The sequence below is a fragment of the Ctenopharyngodon idella genome, chromosome 19, assembly GCF_019924925.1.
Source record: "Ctenopharyngodon idella isolate HZGC_01 chromosome 19, HZGC01, whole genome shotgun sequence".
NCBI lineage: Eukaryota > Metazoa > Chordata > Actinopteri > Cypriniformes > Xenocyprididae > Ctenopharyngodon > Ctenopharyngodon idella.
The window spans coordinates 10,222,400-10,246,617 of NC_067238.1; the positions used below are offsets into that span (position 1 = coordinate 10,222,400).

The 24,218-nt window shown below is 36.5% G+C and overlaps 1 protein-coding gene across 1 annotated transcript; it reads right to left on the reverse strand.

The window, feature by feature from the left end:
- Positions 1-2,876: 2,876 nt before the first annotated feature.
- eif3eb (eukaryotic translation initiation factor 3, subunit E, b) lies at positions 2,877-23,913 on the reverse strand. The gene is made up of 13 exons (XM_051873396.1): positions 23,776-23,913; positions 23,044-23,161; positions 21,271-21,388; positions 21,116-21,158; positions 20,884-20,988; positions 15,784-15,909; positions 15,245-15,369; positions 14,257-14,383; positions 11,051-11,152; positions 9,878-9,987; positions 8,440-8,542; positions 3,722-3,856; positions 2,877-3,266 (listed from the first exon to the last, which is right to left on the reverse strand). Exons 1-13 carry the CDS (start codon positions 23,863-23,865, stop codon positions 3,228-3,230), a joined length of 1,341 nt encoding a protein of 446 aa, XP_051729356.1. The 5' UTR covers positions 23,866-23,913; the 3' UTR covers positions 2,877-3,227.
- Between the last annotated feature and the right edge of the window lie 305 nt (positions 23,914-24,218).

Sequence of the window (24,218 nt, forward strand, 5' to 3'; positions counted from 1 at the left end):
TGCTTCTTTGACAACACACAATCTGTGTTTTCAAACTCTGGCTCAAAATTACCTGGTCGCCCCCAAAATCAAACACAGATGCCCAACATTCCTAGGTTTCAGCTTGTAAACACACTGCAAATTTAAGAAGGCTTTAAAAGAGAAGATGATCAGTCAGGCAGCTGGTAATGACTGGTTTGTGGCCATCTATTGGTGACTAGCCAGAGAGAGGTGGAAAAGTTAGTCACTACTGCCACCTTGTGGATAAAACATGAGCTGAGACATTGCTGCTGAGAACTCCTGAGAACTCCCCATTACTAAAAGATTTCATTAGAGCTGATGCAGGGTTCCCACAATTTATGACCAACAAATTTGTGATTTTAAATTACTTTTCCATTTGTTTGGGATGATTGTATACATTTTTAAAAATAATTTTATAGAAGATTACATCTAAAAGGTCTTATATCTAGCCTAAGAAATGCTTTAGAACTGTTACTAAAAATTATACTATTAATCAAAGTTTTTGTTTTAAAAGTAATTTATCATTTTATTCAGAAAATGTGCATTACATTGATCAAAATTGACAGTAAAGTTGTGTAACAAAAGCATTCAAATAATGCTTAATAACTTTCCAATTATCAAATAATCCTAAGAATATTAAATATTAAAGGGTTAGTTCACCCAAAAATGAAAATAATGTCATTTATTACTCACCCTCATGTCGTTCTACACCCGTAAGACCTTCGTTCATCTTCGGAACACAAAATCAAGATATTTTAATGAAATCCGATGGCTCAGTGAGACCACTATTGAGAGCAAAGCCATTCAAACTCTCAAGATCCATAAAGGTACTAAAAACATTAAAACAGTTCATGTTAGTACAGTGGTTCTGCCTTAATATTATAAAGCGACGAGAATACTTTTTGTCCATTAAAAAAACAAAATAACGACTTTTCAACAATATCTAGTGATGGCCGATTTCAAAACAATCAAAAGCTTTATGAATCTTTTGTTTCGAATTAGTGATTCGGATCTCCTATCAAACGGCTAAACTACTGAAATCACGTGACTTTGGCGCTCCGAACCACTGATTCGATTCGTAAAGCTCTGAAGCAGTGTTTTGAAATCGTCCATCACTAGATATTGTTGAAAAGTCATTATTTAGTTTTTTGGTGCACAAAAAGTATTCTCGTCGCTTTATAATATTAAGGTAGAACCACTGTACTCGCATGAACTGTTTTAAATATGTTTTTAGTACCTTTATGGCTCTTGAGAGGTTCAGTGGCTTTGCTCTCAATAGAGGCCTCAATGAGCCATTGGATTTCATCAAAAATATCTTAATTTGTGTTCCGAAGATGAACGAAGGTCTTACGGGTGTGGAACGACATGAGGGTGAGTAATTAACGACAGAATTTTCATTTTTGGGTGAACTAACCCTTTAAGCAACACAACAGTTTTAACATTGATAATAGTAAGCAATTATTCTTGAGCAGCAAATTAGAATGATTTCTGAAGGATCGTGTGACACTAAAGACTGGGAATAATGATGCTGAAAATTCAGCTTTGCCATCACAGGAATAAATTACACTACTATATATTAAAATAGAAAAGTAATTTTAAATTGTAATTGTGTTTATTACTGTATTTGAAGAATAAATTCAGCTCTGGTGAGCATAAATGACTTCTTTTAAAAATGTTACAAAATCTTACTGACCCCAAACTTTTGTACAGTAGTGTATAAATGTTACAGAAATTTCCAAGACTTTTTAAGATGATTCATTTCCATAACTTTTCTAGGCCTGAAAGTCACACTTTTTAAATTCTCTAATATTGCAGGACTGTAGGAACCCTGTTGATATTGTGAAAAATAAAAAAGCATGAATATTAATAGTGAAGAGTGTAGTTTTTCGGAAGTTAAAGGATTAGTTCACCCAAAAATTTAAATTCTGTCGTTAATTACTCACCCTCATGTCGTTCCACACCCGTAAGACCTTCGTTCATCTTCAGAACACAAATTAACATATTTTTGATGAAATCCAAGAGGTATATGACTCAACACTTTCAAGGCCCAGAAAGGTACTAAAGACATTGTTAAAAAGTCGACGTGACTGCAGTGGTTTAACCTTAATTTTATGAAGCGATGAGAATACTTTTTGTGCGCAAAAACAAAATTAAGCGCTCCCAGATTCTATGTCAGAAAGCCGACTCCTTATTGGCCGGCTCCTGCGTCAGCATCACACGCATGCATCGTGCTGCTCATGTGATCAGCCAAATTGATTGGCCAATACTGAGCTGGCATTCGAACGTAAACATGGAAGCCTGTGCTTCCTGCGGCAACTACGTAAGGATAATGACAGGGAAGAGAAGAGATTGTATAATAAAGTCGTTATTTTCGTTTTGTTTTTGCGCACAAAAATTATTCTCGTTGCATCATAAAATGAAGGTTGAATCACTGCAGTCATGTCGACAGTTTTAATGATGTCTTTAGTACCTTTCTGGACCTTGAAATTGTTGGTTAAATTGCTGTCTATGGATGAGTCATATACCTCTCGGATTTCATCAAAAATATCTTAATTTGGTTTCTGAAGATGAATGAAGGTCTTACGGGTGTGGAACGACATGAGGGTGAGTAATTAATGACAGAATTTATATTTTTGTGTGAACTAATCCTTTAAAATACTTTCGCCCATCCCAATTTTACTGTGCACAGAAAACTATTAGCCATTAAAAATGCTGTGAGTTTAAAGTTTCTCACAAGATAAACGTTGGCTTAAACGACTAGAGATTGGACCAGGGCCTTTTTGACCAAACAATAATAGAAATAGGGAGCGTTTGGAAAGCCCAATGACGACACAAATTATACAGTTCACCTTTGAACATTAACGATTCCAGAAGTATGTTGTAGGATCCTTGAAAATGTGTTCAGAAACACACTTTCATTGTTTATTGTGGTGTTATAATGTTCAAAACAATCACTTGCATATGGAAAAAGAAAAATGTCATTTGAGATTACACAGAACTGGAATAATTTATAAAAACTTGCCTGGTAAAATCCTTCCTTCATACAGAATACATAATTTACGGGAACATCCCAAAACTCCATAGCTTTGTCATGCTGGAAACGTCGGCAACAGTCTTTTGTAAAGTGATCCTAATATAAAACATGGCTAGATAAAAGATGTTAGTTAAATACTAAGATGAGGTTGAGGAGTGTAACAGTTGATCCACTGTTCGCCTTTGCTTCCATTCTAATAGAAGCCAGTTTCTTGACCGGCCCAGTTCGGTGTCTAGAAAGGAAATGGAGGATCATTAGTGGCATAAAAGATGCAGCATATACAGCAGAAGTTTACTCAAAACAATTTCTATTAAATGAGTTTGACATAAATATTTTAAATGCTCTGACTCAAGCAATGTCTTCAGAGTGAACATCAAGCAAAATACAGGACAGCAATAGATACATGACGTGAATTATTTCGCTGACATAAAATCTGATTATTCAGACATTAGGCTGAGTCTGGGCTTTGATTTGGGAATGTGCAAGATATTTAGGGGAACTGTATGCCAGCTAATGCTGGCTAATGTTCAGTTAAGGGAAAAATGCTTCAACGCTTAAAAGTAAAAGTTTCCCAGCACTCTCATTTAATGACGGTAATGATTCCAATGAGGCCCGGCTGAAGGAAAAACTCATTACTTCGGTCTGCTCCCCCTGAACACCCCGTTTTGTTTGCTTTGAGTCTGGTACCTCGTTCCTGCTGCTGTGACTGATCTTCTTCTCGATGTTCATGGCCAGCATCTGACTGCGGAATGACAGGCTCTTGGTCTTCTCGATCACTTGTTGATACGGCGACACAGCGTTGTTCCCCATCACCACGTGACCCTGAGTAGAAAACATCCATTAGGCAGGAACAGTGAACCGTGTAAAACTACAAGAACACCTATATGAATTATCAAACAACTTTAAAGTATTATAATGAAAAAGTAAAGGCTTAAGGGGATTTGGGGCTTCAAAGTCACCTTGGTTTTAAAGTGACTTGCAAAACTTCAGACAATTCTTTTACTAAATTACAGTTCCTATTAGGGGTGTACGATATATATCGTCTACGATTATATAATTGTTTTAACAATGTGCAATCTGACATTATCGAGTATGTCCATCACTTTGCAAAAACCAAACAAAAACACACCTAGAGAGTGCATACACTGCGTGATGTAGCCTTTTCGGTTTAGGTTAGACTACTGCGTGTGCGCATTTAGAGTGAACACTCTCACTGCGTGATTTACGCTATCGTCCCTGTGTGAGTATTTATCTTTTAGGCTATATTTATATCTTTTTTCCCCCCCAAATATCAGCACGAATGCAAATGTGATATTGATTTTATACAACAGTTAAATAAACAATTAAGTGACTTACATTTTTGACAATACTGCCTGTTTTGCCCTATTTCAAAGACAAAAATAGTTCCAAACGAAGCCACAGCAGAACTGTTTTGAGTCTCTGAACAACACAGCAGTGTTTCGTTACCGAACGAATCAGTTGAATTAATGACTCAATGATTTGCTCATTAACAGTGACTTGCCACCACCTACTGGCGGTTTTAGTTTCATATTTAAAGTATCTTTTCAATTTTAAAATCATTTCATATACACAGATCGGGCATAACATTATGACCACCTTCCTAATATTGTGTTGGTCCCCCTTTTGCTGCCAAAACAGCCCTGAACCGTCGAGGCATGGACTCCACTAGACCCCTGAAGGTGTGCTGTGGTATCTGGCACCAAGATGTTAGCAGCAGATCCTATAAATCCTCTAAGTTGTGAGGTGGAGCCTCCATGGATCGGACATGTTTGTTCAGCACATCCTACAGATGCTTGATTGGATTGAGATCTGGGGAATCTGGAGGCCAAGTCAACACCTCAAACTTGTTGTTGTGCTCCTCAAACCATTCCTGAACCATTTTTGCTTAGTGGCATGGCGCATTATCCTGCTGAAAGAGGCCACAGCCACCAGGGAATTGGCAGGACCCAAGGTTTCCCAGCAGAACATTGCCCAAAGCATCACACTGCCTCCGCCGGCTTGCCTTCTTCCCATAGTGCATCCTGGTGCCGTATGCTCCCCAAGTGAGCGACGCACACGCACCCGGCCATCCACGTGATGTAAAAGAAAACATGATTCATCAGACCAGGCCACCTTCTTCCATTGCTCCGTGGTCCAGTTCTGATGCTCACATACCCACTGTTGGCACTTTCGGTGGTGGACAGGGGTCAGCACGGGCACCCTGACAGGTCTGCGGCTATGCAGCCCCATACGCAACGAACTGCGATGCACTGTGTATTCTCACACCTTTCTATCAGAACCAGCTTTAACTTCTTGAGCAATTTGAGCTACAGTAGCTTGTCTGTTGGATCGGACCACACCGGCCAGCCTTTGCTCCCCACGTGCATCAATGAGCCTTGGCCGCCCATGACCCTGTCGTCGGTTCACCACTGTTCCTTCCTTGGACCACTTTTGATAGATACTGACCACTGCAGACCGGGAGAACTGTAGTTTTGGAGATGCTCTGACTCAGTCGTCTAGCCATCACAATTTGGCCTAGGGATTCACCGATACGAAAACTTTGGCCAATACCGATAACTCTTTATATTTGAAAGCCAATAACCGATATATTGGCTGATAAATCTTAATCAAAATTTTTATATAATTTTTGAGAGCCTGATTACAAAAACAAAAGTCTCACCATTAAAGCACACACAATTATAATGTTCTCATAATTTTATGCAGTCTATATGACAGACTTGCGCTGTACTTAACTGTATTTTCCTTTTTGAAGTGAATTCAATCATATTTCAAGCAATTCAAAACCATAATGGCGGACAGTGTGCATCTAAAGTCTCAGCTTAAGGAAATAATACTGATATGGTGGCCGATATATCGTGCATCCCTAATTTGGCCCTTGTCAAACTCGCCCAAATCCTTACACGTGCCCATTTTTCCTGCTTCTTTCTAACACATCAACTTTGAGGACAAAATGTTCACTTGCTGCCTAATATATCCCACCCACTAACAGGTGATTAAGAGATAACAGTGTTATCCACTCACCTGTCAGTGGCCATAATGTAATGCCTGTTCGGTATATCATCACTGTTCTATTTTTAAAACATCAAAACATTTGTTATGCATTTGTAACTGCAGGTTAAAATCATTTATGTCACCTTTGAGCTGCATTAAACAGTCTGTGTAAAAATCTCAATGTCACTTCAGATGTAGCTTCTACGTTTCATCAGCATTGATGAAACGTAGAATATGAAGAATAACAAAAACTTTAGGAGTCAGCTGTCAACAGCAGTCCTAAACCTGCCAAGAAACACACTCAGCAAAATATCGTCTATTTATTGTTATCGACAAAATCCCAGAAAATTTTGCAATATTATTTTTTATCAATATCGCACACCCCTAGTTCCTATATCAGCTTAGCTTACAATAAAATCTTAGGCACTATTCATAACAAACACACACAAGAAAGTAAACTAAAGTTGGCTTTTCCCTTTCAACCCCACAGTTAAAGAAAAGCTCAACCAATACAAAAAAAGTCACCCTCATGTTTCCATCATACTCTGTAGCTCTAAAATCTTTTTCGCATTTGTACGTTCAAACTTTGCTCACTGCACACAATGGTCAAAGACATCAAACCAGCCATGACGCATTGTGAAGGCAAGTTAGATATGCACAGCCACAAAAGAATAGATTTATGAGAGGTGCAGCTAATATGAAGAAAACTTCTGAAGAATATAATATATATTTAATATAGAATATAAGAATATAACGTATAATATAGAGTATAATAGAGAGTTTTTTGGAAAGACTTGACATTCTGTATGTTAACATTACTTCATGCAATTGCTTACGTGAAACGCAATTTTTACAGGGTTTATTAATCTTAATGGTAATTTCTACAAATACAATTTTATCACTTCAGTATAAATTAACATTCATGTTTGTTCATAATACAATAATTATCACTGAATAATATAATATTTATAAATTAACAGTAACCTAGGTTAATAGTTAAAGTGATATATGGGTCAATGACGTGACGGGTCATTTTTTTTGTCCAAAGGCCTTAATAATAATAATAATAAACAAAGATATGACATCCAAAGTATGTAAGGTTGTACAACTCAATCTTATTGAATTCAAAAGGTTTTAGTTATATTTTGCTATATATAATGGTATTTTTAAGATTTTGAAGTGTCAAAAGGTAATTTGGTTTAACCATTCAAAGGCCAATACAGCCATTTCATTACAATATATTAAAATTTAATAAATGTGTATTTTTTTTATTCTGGCATAACATCATATATCAGCAATAACATAGTGCAAAATGGTATTAAAATTATGTGTAGAAGTCGTTGCTTTGTTATGAGAAAGAATGTCCAGAAAATTAATTTCACTGCTGTCATTCGGAGTAACCAATATAAAGGGGCGATTTTGGATAAAGTCATGATGTCAATATCATGTGACAGGATGTGACATCATTCAGACACCTGCAAAGGACCACATGGTAATGAAGCAAAGTAACTAACTCTCTCTTAACTATTTGAAATTATATTTGAAGAATATTTATGTTTTCACTTGCTCATACACGTCATTCGGTACAACAGCTATAAAACATGGAAAATGTTGTAATATTTTAAAAACTTGTACTAAATATAAATGTTTGATTATGCTTTTGCTAGCTAGCTAGCTAGATATCAGCCTGTTTACATTGTTTGAAAATATCGTCATTCGGTAAAACTGAAATTTTGTTCTCTAAGTTATATTATTAACCTTACTTTCATTTTATAAGTTAAACTGATGCTATATAAAACGTAGTCTTGTCAACATTTTGGAAATTGTTTTTGTGTTCATAGAGATATTGTTTAAAATGTTACTTTTCAAAGGGGGTGTACTCATTTACGCTGAGCACTTTAACTTTTGTGCCTGGTTTCACAGACAAGGCTTAAGCTAGTCCCAGACTAAAATGCATGTTTGAGCTGTCTTAACCGAAAGCAACTTGCACTGACATATTGTAAAATATAAAATCTAATAGTACATATTGAGATTTATATTAACTAAGATTAATAAATGATGTAGAAGTATTGTTCATTGTTAGCTCTTGTTAACTAAAGCTATTAAATGAAACCCAATTGTAAACTGCTACCAAAAAAATTATAAGTTTGAAGGGTGCGTAACTGATTTTTTGGGTGAATTATCCCTTTAAAAAGGTCGTATTCAGCTAAAACAACAAAAATAAAATGAAAATTCAATGTAAGACTAACTGTAAAATAACAAAATTGCTCTAGGCTATGCGTACCTTATTTAAACAATGTACAAACAAAAGGCCCTCTTTCACTGTCAGAGAGAGTCTTAAAATAATGGTCTTTGTGTTTGAACATGTGTTCTGCACCCCAGAGCTCACTCACCAGTTTGGAGTCGATTTTGGCATCCAGTCTGGCATTGCGGATCAAGTTTACGATCCATCTCTCAGCTTCCTCTGGGGTCATATTCAGCTTATCTGCCAACATGCTGCCCAGAGACAGGAAGAGCGATGGAAGAGAGAGAGAAAATGAGAAATACAGAGATTGCCTAAGGTCAACAACGAGCTGTAGCCCTCATCTTCAAACAAGAGTTCAAACAGTCTCAGTGAAAATCAATGAGTGTGATAAACAAAAGCTGATGACATGAATTAAGATGCACCACCATGTCTGCGATTAAATGTGAACACAACAGGGTTTCTAAGTAGTGGTGTTCAAAGAAACTGTTAAAGGGGTACTATTGCATTGCATTTTCAACTAACATTAAAGGGATAGTTCACCCAAAAATGAAATGTCGCATGTAATGTCGCATGTAATGTACACAAGAAAAACTGGCGAGGCCGAGTTGAGTTGCGTTAGTAGTGTGTTGAGACTCGTGGATATGGTAAGGAGTGTGACATTTCCGAAACACGCTCAAAGCGGTTGACCAATCACAACACACTGGTCCAGCTGACCAATCAGAGCACATTGTGCTTTTTGGAAGGAGGGGCTTCATAGAGACAGGAACTAAACAGGGCTGCATTTTCCAAAAGCGTTGTAAGCCTGAGTAAATCACAGACAAGTTGTTACCAATGGTCTCTAAGATCAACTTAGCTCAAGATGCTTTTGAGAAATGCAGCTCAGAGAGTTACTGACAGACTGGAAAGAGAGGTGCTGCAATAATATTAAAAATGTGAGAAAAGTGTGTTTTTTTAAGCATTTCAAGCATGAAAACCTATTATAGTAGACCCCAAAAACAAAATCAAGACTATGAAAATGGTCATAATAGCAAGCATCAATGTAACACCTGTAAAAGTTAATAGAGTTAACTTAAACAAAATCCATAACAAACATTTGTTACTTCATTTCATTTAACTTGGGGTTAGTTCACCCAAAAATGAAAATTACCCCATAATTTACTCGTATTCGTCTGAAAGAAGAAAGTCATATACACCAAGGATGGCTTGAGGGTGAATAAATCATGGGGTAATTTTCATTTTTGGGTGAACTATCCCTTTAATGTTAAACAGACACACAACAAAATCTTTAAAATTAAAATGGGGGGAAAAAAATAAAAAATAAAATCAAACTATAAATAACTAATAGTATCTCAATGATACTAAAATAACACTGTTGTAACAAACTGTTGTACTCTCCATCTAGCTATCCTTAGCTCGTTCTTCAGAAGGTACACAATTGTAATGTCTCTCAGCTTTTGTCAGATTTGGCTGGGGTCCATTGATCCTGGCAGCGCAGTGAATCCTCGCAGCACGCTACGCTCCTTTTACAGCGCTAAGAGGATTAGCGCACACTAGTCTATCAGGATTCATCCTGGGAGGGGGGCTACCTGATGCTGATGCACTGATGGATCCGGCAGAACGTCTCAAAGATGAACAGCCGTGCGTTTTCAATAAAATCCTCCAAGCAGGCCACCAAAAAGAAGTCGTTCACCAGTACCTTGAAAACAAATAGAGTCCATTCAAATTATGTGCTTTGGAAGTTGTGTAAATATTGTTGAGGTCTACTAAATGGCTCTGAGACTGCACTATGTATTTTTAAAACAGTCTGTTTAAAATTAACTTAATTTTCCATTTAAAAAAAAAAATTAATTATTATAGGAAAATACTTTTTCTCCAATAAACCTTGAGAGTAAAGTGTGTAACATGTCTGCACACAAGTAGCACAAACAGAATTACAAAAATAATGGTCTAAAATATATTTTAAAATGTAATTTATTCCTGTTATGGCAAAACTGAATTTTCAGCATCATTTTTTCAGTCTTCAGTGTCACATGATCCTTCAGAAATCATTCTAATATGCTGATTTGGACAAGAAACATTTCTTATTATCATCAATGTTGAGATCAGTTGTCCTGCTTAATATTTTTGTTGAAACAGTGATAAAAAAAAAATTCAGGAATATTTAATGAATAGAGAGTTCAAAAAGAACTAAAAATTAGATGTATTTAGTTACAGTGTAAAAGTATTTACTGTCACTTCTGATCAATTTAATATTTTAGTGTATTAATTTCATATATACATTATATATATATATATATATATATATATACACACACACCCAACACTAGATATTTAAAATAACTAAAAATAAATAAATAAAAGAACCCTTTACTACAGCTGAACCTAGATCAGCTTTTATAGACACAAATCCCAAAGGCGTAAACTGAAATGGTGGTAAAAAGGCAGCTGAGATTACGTTCTCACAGGTCTGAATGCTAAACGCTCCCTCTGGCCCAACTAGGCCACATCTGAGAGAAGCTGCCTCATAGCTGTAGGTCTGAGAACTGACAGCAGAAAAGCTTTGAAAAGCCCAGTGGGAAACAGTATTAAATTACAGTAGACGGGGATTTGCAGTGGATGAATGGACCTATGGCTAAATGCAAAAGGATGAGCGTTCCTCTCAATATATGTCTCCAACAGATTCAAACTGAGGGAAACAGTGTACAGTGGGAATGACAGGGATGACAGCCCTGTTAGCACACAGCAGGTGGTGGTCTTACCGACTCGCACTCCCTCAGTTTTTTCTGGGCGCTGTCAAAATCAAAGTTAACGTAGAGGCACTCCACAAACTCTGTGATGGGATCCTTGTATGTGTATGACTCCTGTTGAGAGAGTGAAAGCAGAGCGAAACATTAATCTCGTGCTAATTTGACAGCTAGTGCCAAAGTCAGGGGTATAAATGTGGCGTCGCCCCAAGAAGCACTCTGACTACTACATTTAAAAAGAGACGCTAATTCACAAACTCTGAATCAATACTTAAAAGGAAGCACATCTAGTATGAGCGTAATGGAATGCGATGATGCTTGTCGAGCTAGAAACCTCAAAGGAGAATCTGTGAGCTCATTCATCTGAACCACAAAGAGGACAACCTTCACAACGATCTGAACTCAAATAAACTCTGTTGGCTCGGATGCGCTTTTCATAAAAACATAGTGCTGTTTTATGCATATTATGCGTGATCAAGGGATGGTCAACTAATTTTTTTCTTGAGTGTTTATTTCAGCTTTAATATTTAAAGCAATGTTGATAATGATATAGATAATTGCTGTTAGAATTACCATAACAGGGCTCGACATCCTGGAAGCTTTAATCATGCTGAATTGTCCACAGTGAAGTTTAGCCAATAGTTATATCCGCAAGTCGCGCAGTTCAAGTAATAAAAATAACATTCCAGTTAATTGCGGGTGGGTCGTGGGAGGATATGAGAGAAATTGTTAATGTGTTGATTTTAATAAAGACAGAACTCTCAAAGACATTGTTAAAATAGTCCATGCGCTGCACTGTGTTTACTATGTCAACTGTGTAGGAGACCGACATGGAAGAGATGAGATTGTTGAATAAAGTCGTTATTTTTGTTTTGTTTTTGCACACAAAAAGTATTCTCGTCGCTTCATAACATTAAGGTTGAACCACTGTAGTCATGTAGACTATTTTAACAATGTCTTCAGTACCTTTCTGGGCCTTGACAGTGATTGTTAAATTGCTGTCTATGGAGGAGTCAGATACCTCTCGGATTTCATCAAAAATATCTTAATTTGTGTTCCGAAGATGAACGAAGGTCTTACGGGTGTGGAACGACATGAGGGTGAGTAATTAATGACAGAATTTTCATTTTTGGGTGAACTAACCCTTTAATGACTTTGAAATGAAATGAAATTTAAGTCATAAATTCACCCTGGTGTTATTCTAATGCTGTATGCTCTTTCTTTTATGGACAACAAAAGGAGATTTAAAAAAAAAAAAAAAAAAAAAAAAAAAAAAAATGTCCAGCTCACACTTCATATAATGCCAGTGGATATCAACCAGCATCAAGCTTTTTTTTAAAAAAAAAAAAAGATGTAAAAATGATCCCATGTGACACATGTATTATATTCCAAGTGTTCTGGGGGTATACGATAGGAAATTTATTGTGTTATTTAATGAAAATCCTGAACTTGGCCGTTGATCTTCTGTGCACAGCGCGCATTGGTGTGACTATTAGCGCCGCAGTTCACTCCGACTTTTTATGAGAAATCTAAATTAATAAATACGTATTTCAGTTTTACTCAGTCAAAAAAGACAAGTCAGGATGGAAGATGGTAATACATTGAAATTTCAGTTTAGTTAGAACCAAATGCGTATTTGTATTGATTGTAATTTGACTATTTTGTTTTGAAAATGTTCATATATTTCAATTAGTTTATTAATGTAATGTAACTGATTACGTTTGATTACTTTTTGAGAAAAACAGGCAGGGTTAACCTTACAGTAGTACTCAACACTGATTACTGTCAGACTTTCAAAATCCTTCAATCACTTGAATTCAGATTATAATAATTCAATTTTAAAGCACAGCCACCACAAAAATCAGACTTTAGCACCTCTTTTTACTTAGAGATAATTCTGAGGTTAATACAGATTTCTGGATTAAATGATTTTTAAATTTCCAGCCCTGGAGGGCATTTTTAATCACTCGCCATTGTGGCAACTCTCAGACAGGTTGCAGCCTAAAGCTTTCAGCAGCAATGTGGATTGATGTATGCTAGAACTTTTCAGTTTCTAAGCTATTTTATTGATAAATCACAGAACAGTGTTGACAATATATTTCTGCGCTACTGAATGTTTCTGTGTGCGTGCGATCTGCACATGATGTAAAATCTACTTTCTGTATGTGTGTGCATGTTACAATTCAGCAGCGTGCATTAGTTTAGAACACCGATTAACTTACGTGTACAATAAGCTGTTTAAAACATGCATTCACCCGATCAATATTGCGCATCCAGATGGTATAAACAAACATATCTTGTGAAGCACTCTTGAAGTATGCATTTTTTTGTCATTTACTGTTGGATATGGAGCGTAAATGTGGACTTCAGAGATTTCTTATCCTGTTGCATCCTCTGTAGGCCATGTACAGTGACGAGTTGACGTCTAGCTTAAAGGGTTAGTTCACCCAAAAATAAAAATTATGTAATTTATTACTCACCCTCATGGCGTTCCACACCCGTAAGACCTTCGTTAATCTTCGGAACACAAATTAAAAACATATTTAAATCAGTTCATGTGAGTACAGTGGCTCATTATTAATATTATAAAGCGACAAGAATATTTTTGGTGCGCCAAAAAAAACAAAATAACGACTTATATAGTGATGGCTGATTTCAAAACACTGCGTCAGGAAGCTTCGGAGCATTATGAGTCAGCGTGTCAAACCGCCAAACTGCTGAAATCACGTGACTTTGGCGCTCCGAACCGCTGATTCGACACGCTGATTCATAATGCTCCGAAGCTTCCTGACGCAGCGTTTTGAAATCGGCCATCACTATGTAAGTCGTTATTTTGTTTTTTTTTGGTGCACCAAAAATATTCTCGTCGCTTTATAATATTAATATTGAGCCACTGTACTCACATGAACTGATTTAAATATGTTTTTAGCACATTAATGGATCTTGAGAGAGGAAATGTCGTTGCTGGCTATGCAGGCCTCACTGAGCCATCGGATTTCAACAAAAATATCTTAATTTGTGTTCCGAAGATTAACGAAGGTCTTACGGGTTTGGAACAGCATGAGGGTGAGTAATAAATGACATTATTTTCATTTTTGGGTGAACTAACCCTTTAAAGCGTCATGGCAGAGCATTAAAGTCGACTATTCGATTAGTCGGTGCAATTCCTAATACCCAGTAGCCACTTATAAAAATCCACCGCGTAGGTAAATCATGCTAACCTGTTGGATGACCTTGACCAGGTCTTTCAGGACCTGTCGCCGTTTTCTCACATCCTTGTTGGTAATGACAGCCGTGGTCAAGTAGCGCAGAATGTGGGGGCACATGGTCTGAATTGCATTCAGGTACCTGAGAAACAGACAATACAAGAGTTTGAGGTCAGTAAGGTTTTTTTTTTAATAAAATAAGTTAATTAATATTTTTATTCAGCAAGGATGCATTTAAACTGATTAAAAGTGGCATTTGTAATGTTAAAAAAGATTTCTATTTCAAATAAATGCTGTTCTTTTCAACTTTCTATTTATCAAAGAATCCTTAAAAACAATATCATTAAAAAAATGTATCATGGTTTCCACAAAAATATTAAGCAGCACAAATGTTTTAATGACAATAATAAGAAACATTTTTTGAGCACCAAATCAGGATAAAAAATGATTTCTGAAGGATCATGTGACACTGAAGACTGGAGTAACAACTGCTGAGAATTCAGCTTTGCCATCACAGGATTCCTTTTTGCCATTATTGTTTTCAAGAAATCAGTATGGATATTCAGCCCTAAAAATGTATTAAAACAAACCTATCGCAATTACAAAACATGAGAAAAAAAGTGGACATTTCGTTAACAAAATCTGCTTTGATTGGTTCCTGTTTTAGTATTACTCACTGTGGTCTTTCAAACACTCAACACAGAGCGTGTCATCTTCAAAGTGCTCAAACTGAGCGGCGCTCATTATATGGTCACGCAAACAAGCACTGTTCCTCCTAAAAAATTTAACGCTCTCAATAGCAATTCTCATTAACAGTGAATTTTCCAGATGCCCTCTCCGAAAGTAATTGTTGCAAACATAACACGCACTTCCTGGCAAGTCCCTTTGGCAAATGACAACAAAAATGTTATGCAAATGTGGTTTGTTGCACTTCTACATTCTCTAATGAGCAATTTGAGCGCTTGTTATAGCCAAAGAGGGAATTTTGTGTTGTTGTACTCACTGGGGCTGATAGAGGAACAGCTCGATGATGTTGTCTCTGCCTTTGGGGTGGTTAAAGAAGACAAACAGAGACCAGTGTATGAGCCACGTCCTCTGCTGAAGAGACTGAAGAGGGGAACTCACCGACTGAACCGTGGCAGAAAAAAAAAAACATGGTTTAATTAAAAATGTGTCAACATTGCCTCAGCCTTATGTCATATCGTTGACGTTACATTACTAGCAGGGACTAGCAAAGCAAACGAGGCTGCAGTAAATCCACACACATCCATCATTTAACTGCACCGCAAATAAAAATGCCAAGCATTTACTTCTCAAAGCTGATGCAATGTAAATGTCATCGTGGTCAATTTTTGTGTGTATAGTTGATCTAATGCCTGATGTCTGCTAAAGGACTGTTATATCTGAGCTCAAAGGAACATGGGTGATACAGCAAATTAACCAGTGGGAAGGATATTGGATTTCACCAGCTGATGAAATGCAGCTGCAAAGCTTCTATTATACAGGGGAGACAGAGACTTGAAGGATGCCGGACAGACATACGTTGTTGTCGATGGTCTCTCGTAAGCGGGTCAGGTCCTCCATGGCCGCCTCCCAGTTCTGCATGAGGATCTCAGATGCCAGTTTTCCCCAGAGAGAGCTCAAAGCATTCCTGTCCGTGGAGGGAACCTGAGTCGTGACAACAAAACATTTTGTTGGTATCAATTCTCTGCCAATTTCCACAATGAAATTTCATTGATTCTGCTCACATAGCTTTACATTTTTCAGCGTTGATAAAAAAAATGGTCACATCTCGATTGGTTAAGACACAATTTTGAACCCACAAGTCTCTTATTTTGTTAGAAAATAATTGAGAAGATTTACAATTTAAAATAACTTTTCTATTTTAACATATTTTTTAAAGCTGACTTTTTGAATTATCAGCAACATTACTCCAGTCCTCACTGTCCACATGATTCATTCATATTCATTTAAGATGCTGATTTGGTGCTCAAGAAACATTTTTTATTATTATTAATGTTGAAAACAGTTGTGCTGTGTAATATTTTTGTTGAAACCGTTATACATTTCTTTCAGGAAAAGAAATGTTTTCTTTAAAAAAAAAAAATTAAAAAAGAACAGCATTAAAATGAAATCTTTTGTAACATTATAAATGTCTTTACTGTCACTTTTGATCCATTTAACGCATCCTTGCTGAACAAAAGTATTAATTTTTGCAAATAAATAAATTAAAAATCTTAATTGTCCTAAACTTTTGAATGGTGTGTGTTAGTGTTGTCAAAAGTACCGGTACTTCGGTACCAAGTCGGTACTGAAATGTTGAAAATGTGATGATACCAGCATTTCTGTAGTACCGGTAGTACCGAGAATCCGGGTATATTCGGTACCGAAGCACAAAGCTTTGTTTACAAAATAAATAATAGGTTAGCAATTAAATGTGACATCGCAGCCATGGAAACATTTTGGTTCATGCCAATGAGAGAGGTACGCGAGTCCATAAATTTAAGCTTTGTATTCTGTTTTGCGAATCGCGATCTGGTCACCCAAAATCTTCACTCACGAAGGGGATTATAAACATTTCTTCCTTTCGTTCACTTTTAGGCCTATTATAGGCTATTCGCATTCTTTACTGTGGTAAAGTAGAAAAACACCGTAGGACAGATACGTTTTTGCTTGCGCGTCAATTTCTTTTTAACACAATTTATGCTTGTTATTAGACTTTATAAGGCACGTCAAGTTTATTTGTATAACGCGTTTCACACACGCTGGTGATTTTTACTTTCACTTTCTCTGGCAGCGCAAAATCAAACATAGCCTGAATGTCTTGCCCCTGCGGAGGATAAAACTCGCTCTTCAGACCTTTTACAACAAGTGCCAGTTGCTTGTAACATCAGGAGATAACATGAAGATATTATTAAAGAGAAATGGTCTCTTTCCTGCTCGTGTCCCACATCCCTCTCAAAGCGCAGAGCAGCAGGCTATATGACGCATCTTTGTGTGGAAATAAAAAATGAATGTTTTTTTTTTTTTTTTAAATAATATTTAACTTTCTTATTATTTAGGTTACCATTAGGGATGCACCGATCCGATATTCAGATCGTGTATCGGCTCCGATACTGCCATTTTTGCCGGATCGGGTATCGGCCGGACGGGCTCAATCCAAATCCGATACTGTGCGTGTACTATTCTGTGTTATTGTTAAGCGCCACAAAAGGCACAAACACATTAAAAAGCACCATAAAGTTTCTGTGCACTATATTCCAAGTGTTCTGAAGCCATAGTTTAATTTGAGGTACAGATAAATATTTAAGTCGTTAAATTAAAGTTCACGTAAATGCCTCCCTCCGCGAGGCTGTCAGTCATTCTCAATTCAGCATTCAAACTGTGTGTCGCGGTCGGTTACGACAGTCAACACACTGAAACTCTCCAAGATGAATCAATGTTTCTATTATTATACTTAATCAAGATACCGGTAATACAGTACGCATCAATATATCTTCACTTTGTGCTTTTAACTTTTCAATACGGAGCGCGGCCGCTGCGCGATGTGACTCCATGGTGCTTCAAGCACATCATTCTGCACACGGGATGCGCATAGCGCTTTGTGCCGCTCTGTATGGGAGCCGTTCATATTATAATACTTTTGCACAATGAAAGATTGTTAATAGCATTTTTTTTGTTCTGTCCTATCTATCATATGTTGTTGCATCATTTTAATTTTTATATTTTAATTATAAGACATTTAATAGCTTCTGCTTTCGTCCACATTTTCATGTTTATTCACAAACTTATAGGATAAACAAATAGGCCTAGGCTATGCATTTATTTATATTATGAAAAGAAAGTATTATAATATAATATATAATAAAATGGACAAACTGGGTGTGTGTAATCAAACGCATCGTTTTCATTTTATTCTGCAGACTGAACTCGCGCTCTGCTCTGCTCTGCTGCCACACTGGAGCGCACTAGCCACCTACTGGACAGGGGTGGGAATTACAGTTACAAGTTACATAATCTGTCAAAACGACGGACAGGCTGCAGATTTTTTCCGTCACTGCTAAAAAAAAAAATTCCATCAATGACGGAAATTTTTCAGTTAACGCGACCTTTGAGATTATATATTATATACACGCCACACTACCGCCGGTGACACTCCACGACCGCGGTGGCGCGGTTGTCATGCCGATCGTCACAGCCCTAAGTGAGGCATACAGTTTATTAGGTAATTTAGCACTTTTCTTATTACTTGAATATCGGATCGGATCGGTATCGGCCGATACTGAATCCCAGGTATCGGAATCGGTATCGGAAGCGAAAAAGGCGGATCGGTGCATCCCTAGTTACCATTATTTACCGATATTTATTTCATAGTTTTACAGGCTGAAGTGTGTCATTTCACTGATGGAATAGCTAAAATAAATACGCACGTCTGTTACAAAATGGATGTTTTTTTTTTTTGTTTTTTTTTTTATATTTCAAAATTTATTTGTATATATATATATATATATATATATATATATATAAGGTGCTGGTCATATAATTAGAATATCATCAAAAAGTTGATTTATTTCACTAATTCCATTCAAAAAGTGAAACTTGTATATTATATTCATTCATTACACACAGACTGATATATTTCAAATGTTTATTTCTTTTAATTTTGACGATTATAACTGACAACTAAGGAAAATCCCAAATTCAGTATCTCAGAAAATTAGAACATTACTTAAGACCAATACAAAGAAAGGATTTTTAGAAATCTTGGCCAACTGAAAAGTATGAACATGAAAAGTATGAGCATGTACAGCACTCAATACTTAGTTGGGGCTCCTTTTGCCTGAATTACTGCAGCAATGCGGCGTGGCATGGAGTCGATCAGTCTGTGGCACTGCTCAGGTGTCATAAGAGCCCAGGTTGCTCTGATAGTGGCCTTCAGCTCTTCTGCATTGTTGGGTCTGGCATATCGCATCTTCCTCTTCACAATACCCCATAGATTTTCTATGGGGTTAAGGTCAGGCGAGTTTGCTGGCTAATTAAGAACAGGGATACCATGGTCCTTAAACCAGGTACTGGTAGCTTTGGCACTGTGTGCAGGTGCCAAGTCCTGTTGGAAAATGAAATCTGCATCTCCATAAAGTTGGTCAGCAGCGGGAAGCATGAAGTGCTCTAAAACTTCCTGGTATACGACTGCGTTGACCTTGGACCTCAGAAAACACAGTGGACCAACACCAGCAGATGACATGGCACCCCAAACCATCACTGACTGTGGAAACTTTACACTGGACCTCAAGCAACATGGATTGTGTGCCTCTCCTCTCTTCCTCCAGACTCTGGGACCCTGATTTCCAAAGGAAATGCAAAATTTACTTTCATCAGAGAACATAACTTTGGACCACTCAGCAGCAGTCCAGTCCTTTTTGTCTTTAGCCCAGGCGAGACGCTTCTGACGCTGTCTGTTGTTCAAGAGTGGCTTGACACAAGGAATGCGACAGCTGAAACCCATGTCTTGCATACGTCTGTGCGTAGTGGTTCTTGAAGCACTGACTCCAGCTGCAGTCCACTCTTTGTGAATCTCCCCCACATTTTTGAATGGGTTTTGTTTCACAATCCTCTCCAGGGTGCGATTATCCCTATTGCTTGTACACTTTTTTTCTACCACATCTTTTCCTTCCCTTCGCCTCTCTATTAATGTGCTTGGACACAGAGCTCTGTGAACAGCCAGCCTCTTTTGCAATGACCTTTTGTGTCTTGCCCTCCTTGTGCAAGGTGTCAATGGTCGTCTTTTGGACAACTGTCAAGTCAGCAGTCTTCCCCATGATTGTGTAGCTTACAGAACTAGACTGAGAGACCATTTAAAGGCCTTTGCAGGTGTTTTGAGTTAATTAGCTGATTAGAGTGTGGCACCAGGTGTCTTCAATATTGAACCTTTTCACAATATTCTAATTTTCTGAGATACTGAATTTGGGATTTTCCTTAGTTGTCAGTTATAATCATCAACATTAAAAGAAATAAACATTTGAAATATATATATATATATATATATATATATATACACACACACAAACATACACACACTCCAAATATTTATATGTATGATTACCATCATATTTATGTTTTCAAAAATAGGCTATATAAAATAGTAAAATAGTTCCAACAGATTTTGCTGTGGTACCGAGAACCGTAAAGTTTTTATGGTATTGGTACCGACTACTGGAATTTTGGTACCGTGACAACACTAGTGTGTGTATACATATGTTTTAAATATTACAAAAATAGCTTTGCATATGATACCAAGATGTCCACTAATAATTTTAAAAATAAATAAATATAAATTTAAAAAAAATGATCAAACATATCCAGGTATAAGCAAAGTTATTTTTGAGATATTTAAAACAGTTACAAACAATGCATAAAACTTTTATGTTCCTTTAACAACCTTTCTAAACCTCTCAAGGTACTGTTGCTGGATGTTTGTTCCAAGTAAATTATTAAAAACAAAACACTTTAATGCCGCTAACACTCAGGGAAGAAAAAAATTAATTTGTTTCTACTATCTGCCAAAGGAAGTATTTCAGAGTCCATTTCACACTTCACAAATCAGGATAAAACACTAGCAGTCCTGTTTACAAGAACACTTACTAGCACACGGAAAAAGTAGAGATACTCCGCAGCCCCCGAGTAGTTGCCACATTCATACTGGAACTTGGCATAACGGTACAGCGTATCCAAATATTCCTGACGAAACTGAGAGAGAAGAATACAGAGACAACGCAAAACGTTGGTGAAATGAAATATTCAACGATGCAATAAGCTTTTAATTAACTTCTTTGAGAATAATTGTTTATAGTTTGAGGTATGTTGCAAAACTTACACCATGTTTGTCTGCTAAATATTCAAACAGCATCCTCCCATCTCTAAGAAAAAAAAAGAAGTGCGCGGTTGTAGTTACTTTGCATATGTTAACCGCCAAACACACCAGATATTATATTTCAAGGTGCAGTAAACAGTTATATGATGACAGCAGACCTGGTGGACTGCATTTGTCTCTGAGTCTCTGGATCTTCAAACATCTTTACTATGGGTTCAGTCTCAGACTGTAGCTGCTTCAGCTGGGCCACCACTGTGGTTCTTTTCTCCCTTAAGGCTACACAGAGAGAAATTGTTACATGTAGTAATACACATAAAATATATAGTAACACACGTTATTTGATGTGAAAATCTTCATTACATGTAATCACTCAATCAGTGTTTCAAGTGCAGAAAAATATCAATAAAAGTGCTTGTAAACATGTGTCAGGTAACATCACATTTACCTCAGGAAAGCCATTCAATGGCCATAAACTCATTAGTTAACTAGAAAAATGAACTCTGTAGAGGAGAATTTTGCTATATATACACACACATATATATATATATATCAGTGGCGAGCGGTGACTTTTTTAACCGGGTATGCTGGGTGGTGCATCATGTAAATAATGTGGCCGATGCACATGCAGTTACATTGAATGGGTTTACAGCTAATAAGCGAGACGCTCACGTTCTCATAGACAAGTGTTAGTTTACTCAGTTGCTTACTCATGACACATAGCAACACAGCGAAAAGTATTTCTAATATGTTGGACCTTTTATTGAGAATAGCCTACATTTACCTTTTGAGACGTGCCTTCACAAGCAAAGAGCTTTTGTGATGTTTGAGTCGAGGGAGGCGCGACATGCGAAAGGTACGTTTGCAAAATATGCTGTATTTTTGTAAGGCTGCTAGGTGCCGCTAGTGTCACAGAAACGACATACTTCACTTTTAAATCAGACATGACAAATAAGAAACACCATGGCGTCAATTTAAATGTATGCCAGAAGTACTTTTTAATTAATAATTAAAAATAAGTATAATATAATTAGTAAAATGTTATTATAATAAATATAAGTAGCCTAGGATATAATAAATAAAAATATCAGTATTCTAAAAAAAAAAAAAAGTTGAAATGATGCAAACTGATGGTTTTAACAAACGCACAGACTATCGATTAACATCCTCTGAAGTTTTCATAAAAGAATAAATTTCCCTATGGAGAAAATGAAATGCTATGAAAATAGATTTAGTTTTATAGATGATTTTTTCCCCATTTGATTTAGTCTAGTTAGTTTTGTATCAAATACAAAGTGATTTTCAGTAATCGAGATCTCATTTTTTCCTCTTGGGCGAACAGTCCGCTCACAGCTTATCCTGCCCATGAAATCCGCCATAGACCAGCAAAACAATGAGAATGCGGGACAACGATGACGTTCCGTAACAATAGCGTGAAGGTGCAAAAGCTGCTGTATATCAGCTTACCCAGAAGTCTCCTTAGCTGGCAGATTTAAAGAAAATGACCATCGTTTGTCAAATAAATAAATTACGGACAGTTACGTATTACCAACATTTTATCATGTAGGCTTTATGGTACACCTCAAACAAGGGATTTAATAGTAATTTATAGTGTTAATATTACTAATTGCAGAGTCCACGAATAGCTTGGGTATGCAGAGCATTCACAGCTTATATGGACCGCATGCCACTGATATATATTTATTTATTTATATATATATATATGTATATGTATATATATATATATATATATATTTTTTTTTTTTTTTTTAATAAATCGGTATCAAAATGAAATTGGAATTGAATAAAATCGCAAGCTTGTGAATTTAAATCTAATCAAATTGTGAAATTAGTGTCAATGCTCAGCCCTTTTACAGATATATTACATATGTTTTTTAATTTAACTCTATTTTAAGTGAGAGGGAAACACTTACAATGTGGAATGTCTTTGTCAGGATAGAGGTTCTTATATACATCCATGGCAAAGTCCACCATGTTTGTGTCGCTGAGAAGATCCAGCTTCCCTTGGAGAAGTTCCTTCTCATTGTAGATCTGACGTGACAATAAACATAAGATTTAACAGCACTATATAAGGATTTCTGAATATATGACTGACTGTAAACTGAAGAGGAATTATACATCATAATAATACGATTTTAACAGACATGTATCCAAGTCAACGCACTGAAATATTACATGTATATTTTAATTTATCTTACACACAACAAACAATAAAGTACTTTTGTTGTACCAAGTGATGGTATCCCATAGTAACAGTATTTTAACATATACCACAATAATTAATGGTATTTATGGTATACGTGTTACTTTGAAGAATATCATGGTGTTACTACAACATAACAACACCATGTCCAAGTACCATGGTGCTAATTGGGTTAGAGTAGAATTAGAGAAGTCAGAGCTACGGAATAAGAATTCATGCTTTAAATATAGCTGATCTGTCAAAAATATAAAAATACGTGTTTAATGAAATTATCACTATAAAGAGGACATTTCTGCTTCAATATCAGAAAAGAAAACCAAATCATTTATTCAGACCAGCTGATCCGCCACACGTGGCGCTGCCCGTTTAGTGACTACCTATCAATTAAAATATAAAAGATCAACGAAGTATTTACTTTACACTGCTGTGTTTTATACATTACCTCCTTGACAGAGAGAAATTCCAGCAGCGGAAAGACCAAATGCCGATCTAGAAAATGCGCGATCTTGGTGGTCAGATCGTACTCCGCCATTTTGGAAATGGAAATGAGCTTTTAAAAAACTTTATTCAAACACTGAAGAAACAACAGTGACCTGAGTAGTCAGCTGGGTAGTTAATTTTATGCAGAAAATTAGTTTGTTTATTAATTTAAAAAAGTATTTTTTACATAAAACGGTATACCAAATTGAAAGTAATTATCAAGCTCTGGCACATACATTTTATTAATTATAACCTGATTAGCATGTTTAGCAGGATGAAAATAAAGCTATAAAGTTGAGATTAATCTTAAATGAGAGTGAGTATTGTGAGATCATGCACGTAAAACAAGCAACCTGGTCTGGAAAAAAAGCCCAAAAAACAACTTCCCCCAAAAAAATAGTGTAA

Coding starts and splice junctions, on each gene's coding strand:
- eif3eb (XM_051873396.1), bottom strand. CDS start 23,865: ATGGCGGAGTACGATCTGACCACCAAGATCGCGCATTTTCTAGATCGG. Junction 9,988..11,050: donor AACTGAGGGAGTGCGAGTCG/GTAAGACCACCA, acceptor TTTGTTTTCAAG/GTACTGGTGAACGACTTCTT. Junction 3,857..8,439: donor CCAAAATCGACTCCAAACTG/GTGAGTGAGCTC, acceptor TTTTCTACTCAG/GGTCACGTGGTGATGGGGAA.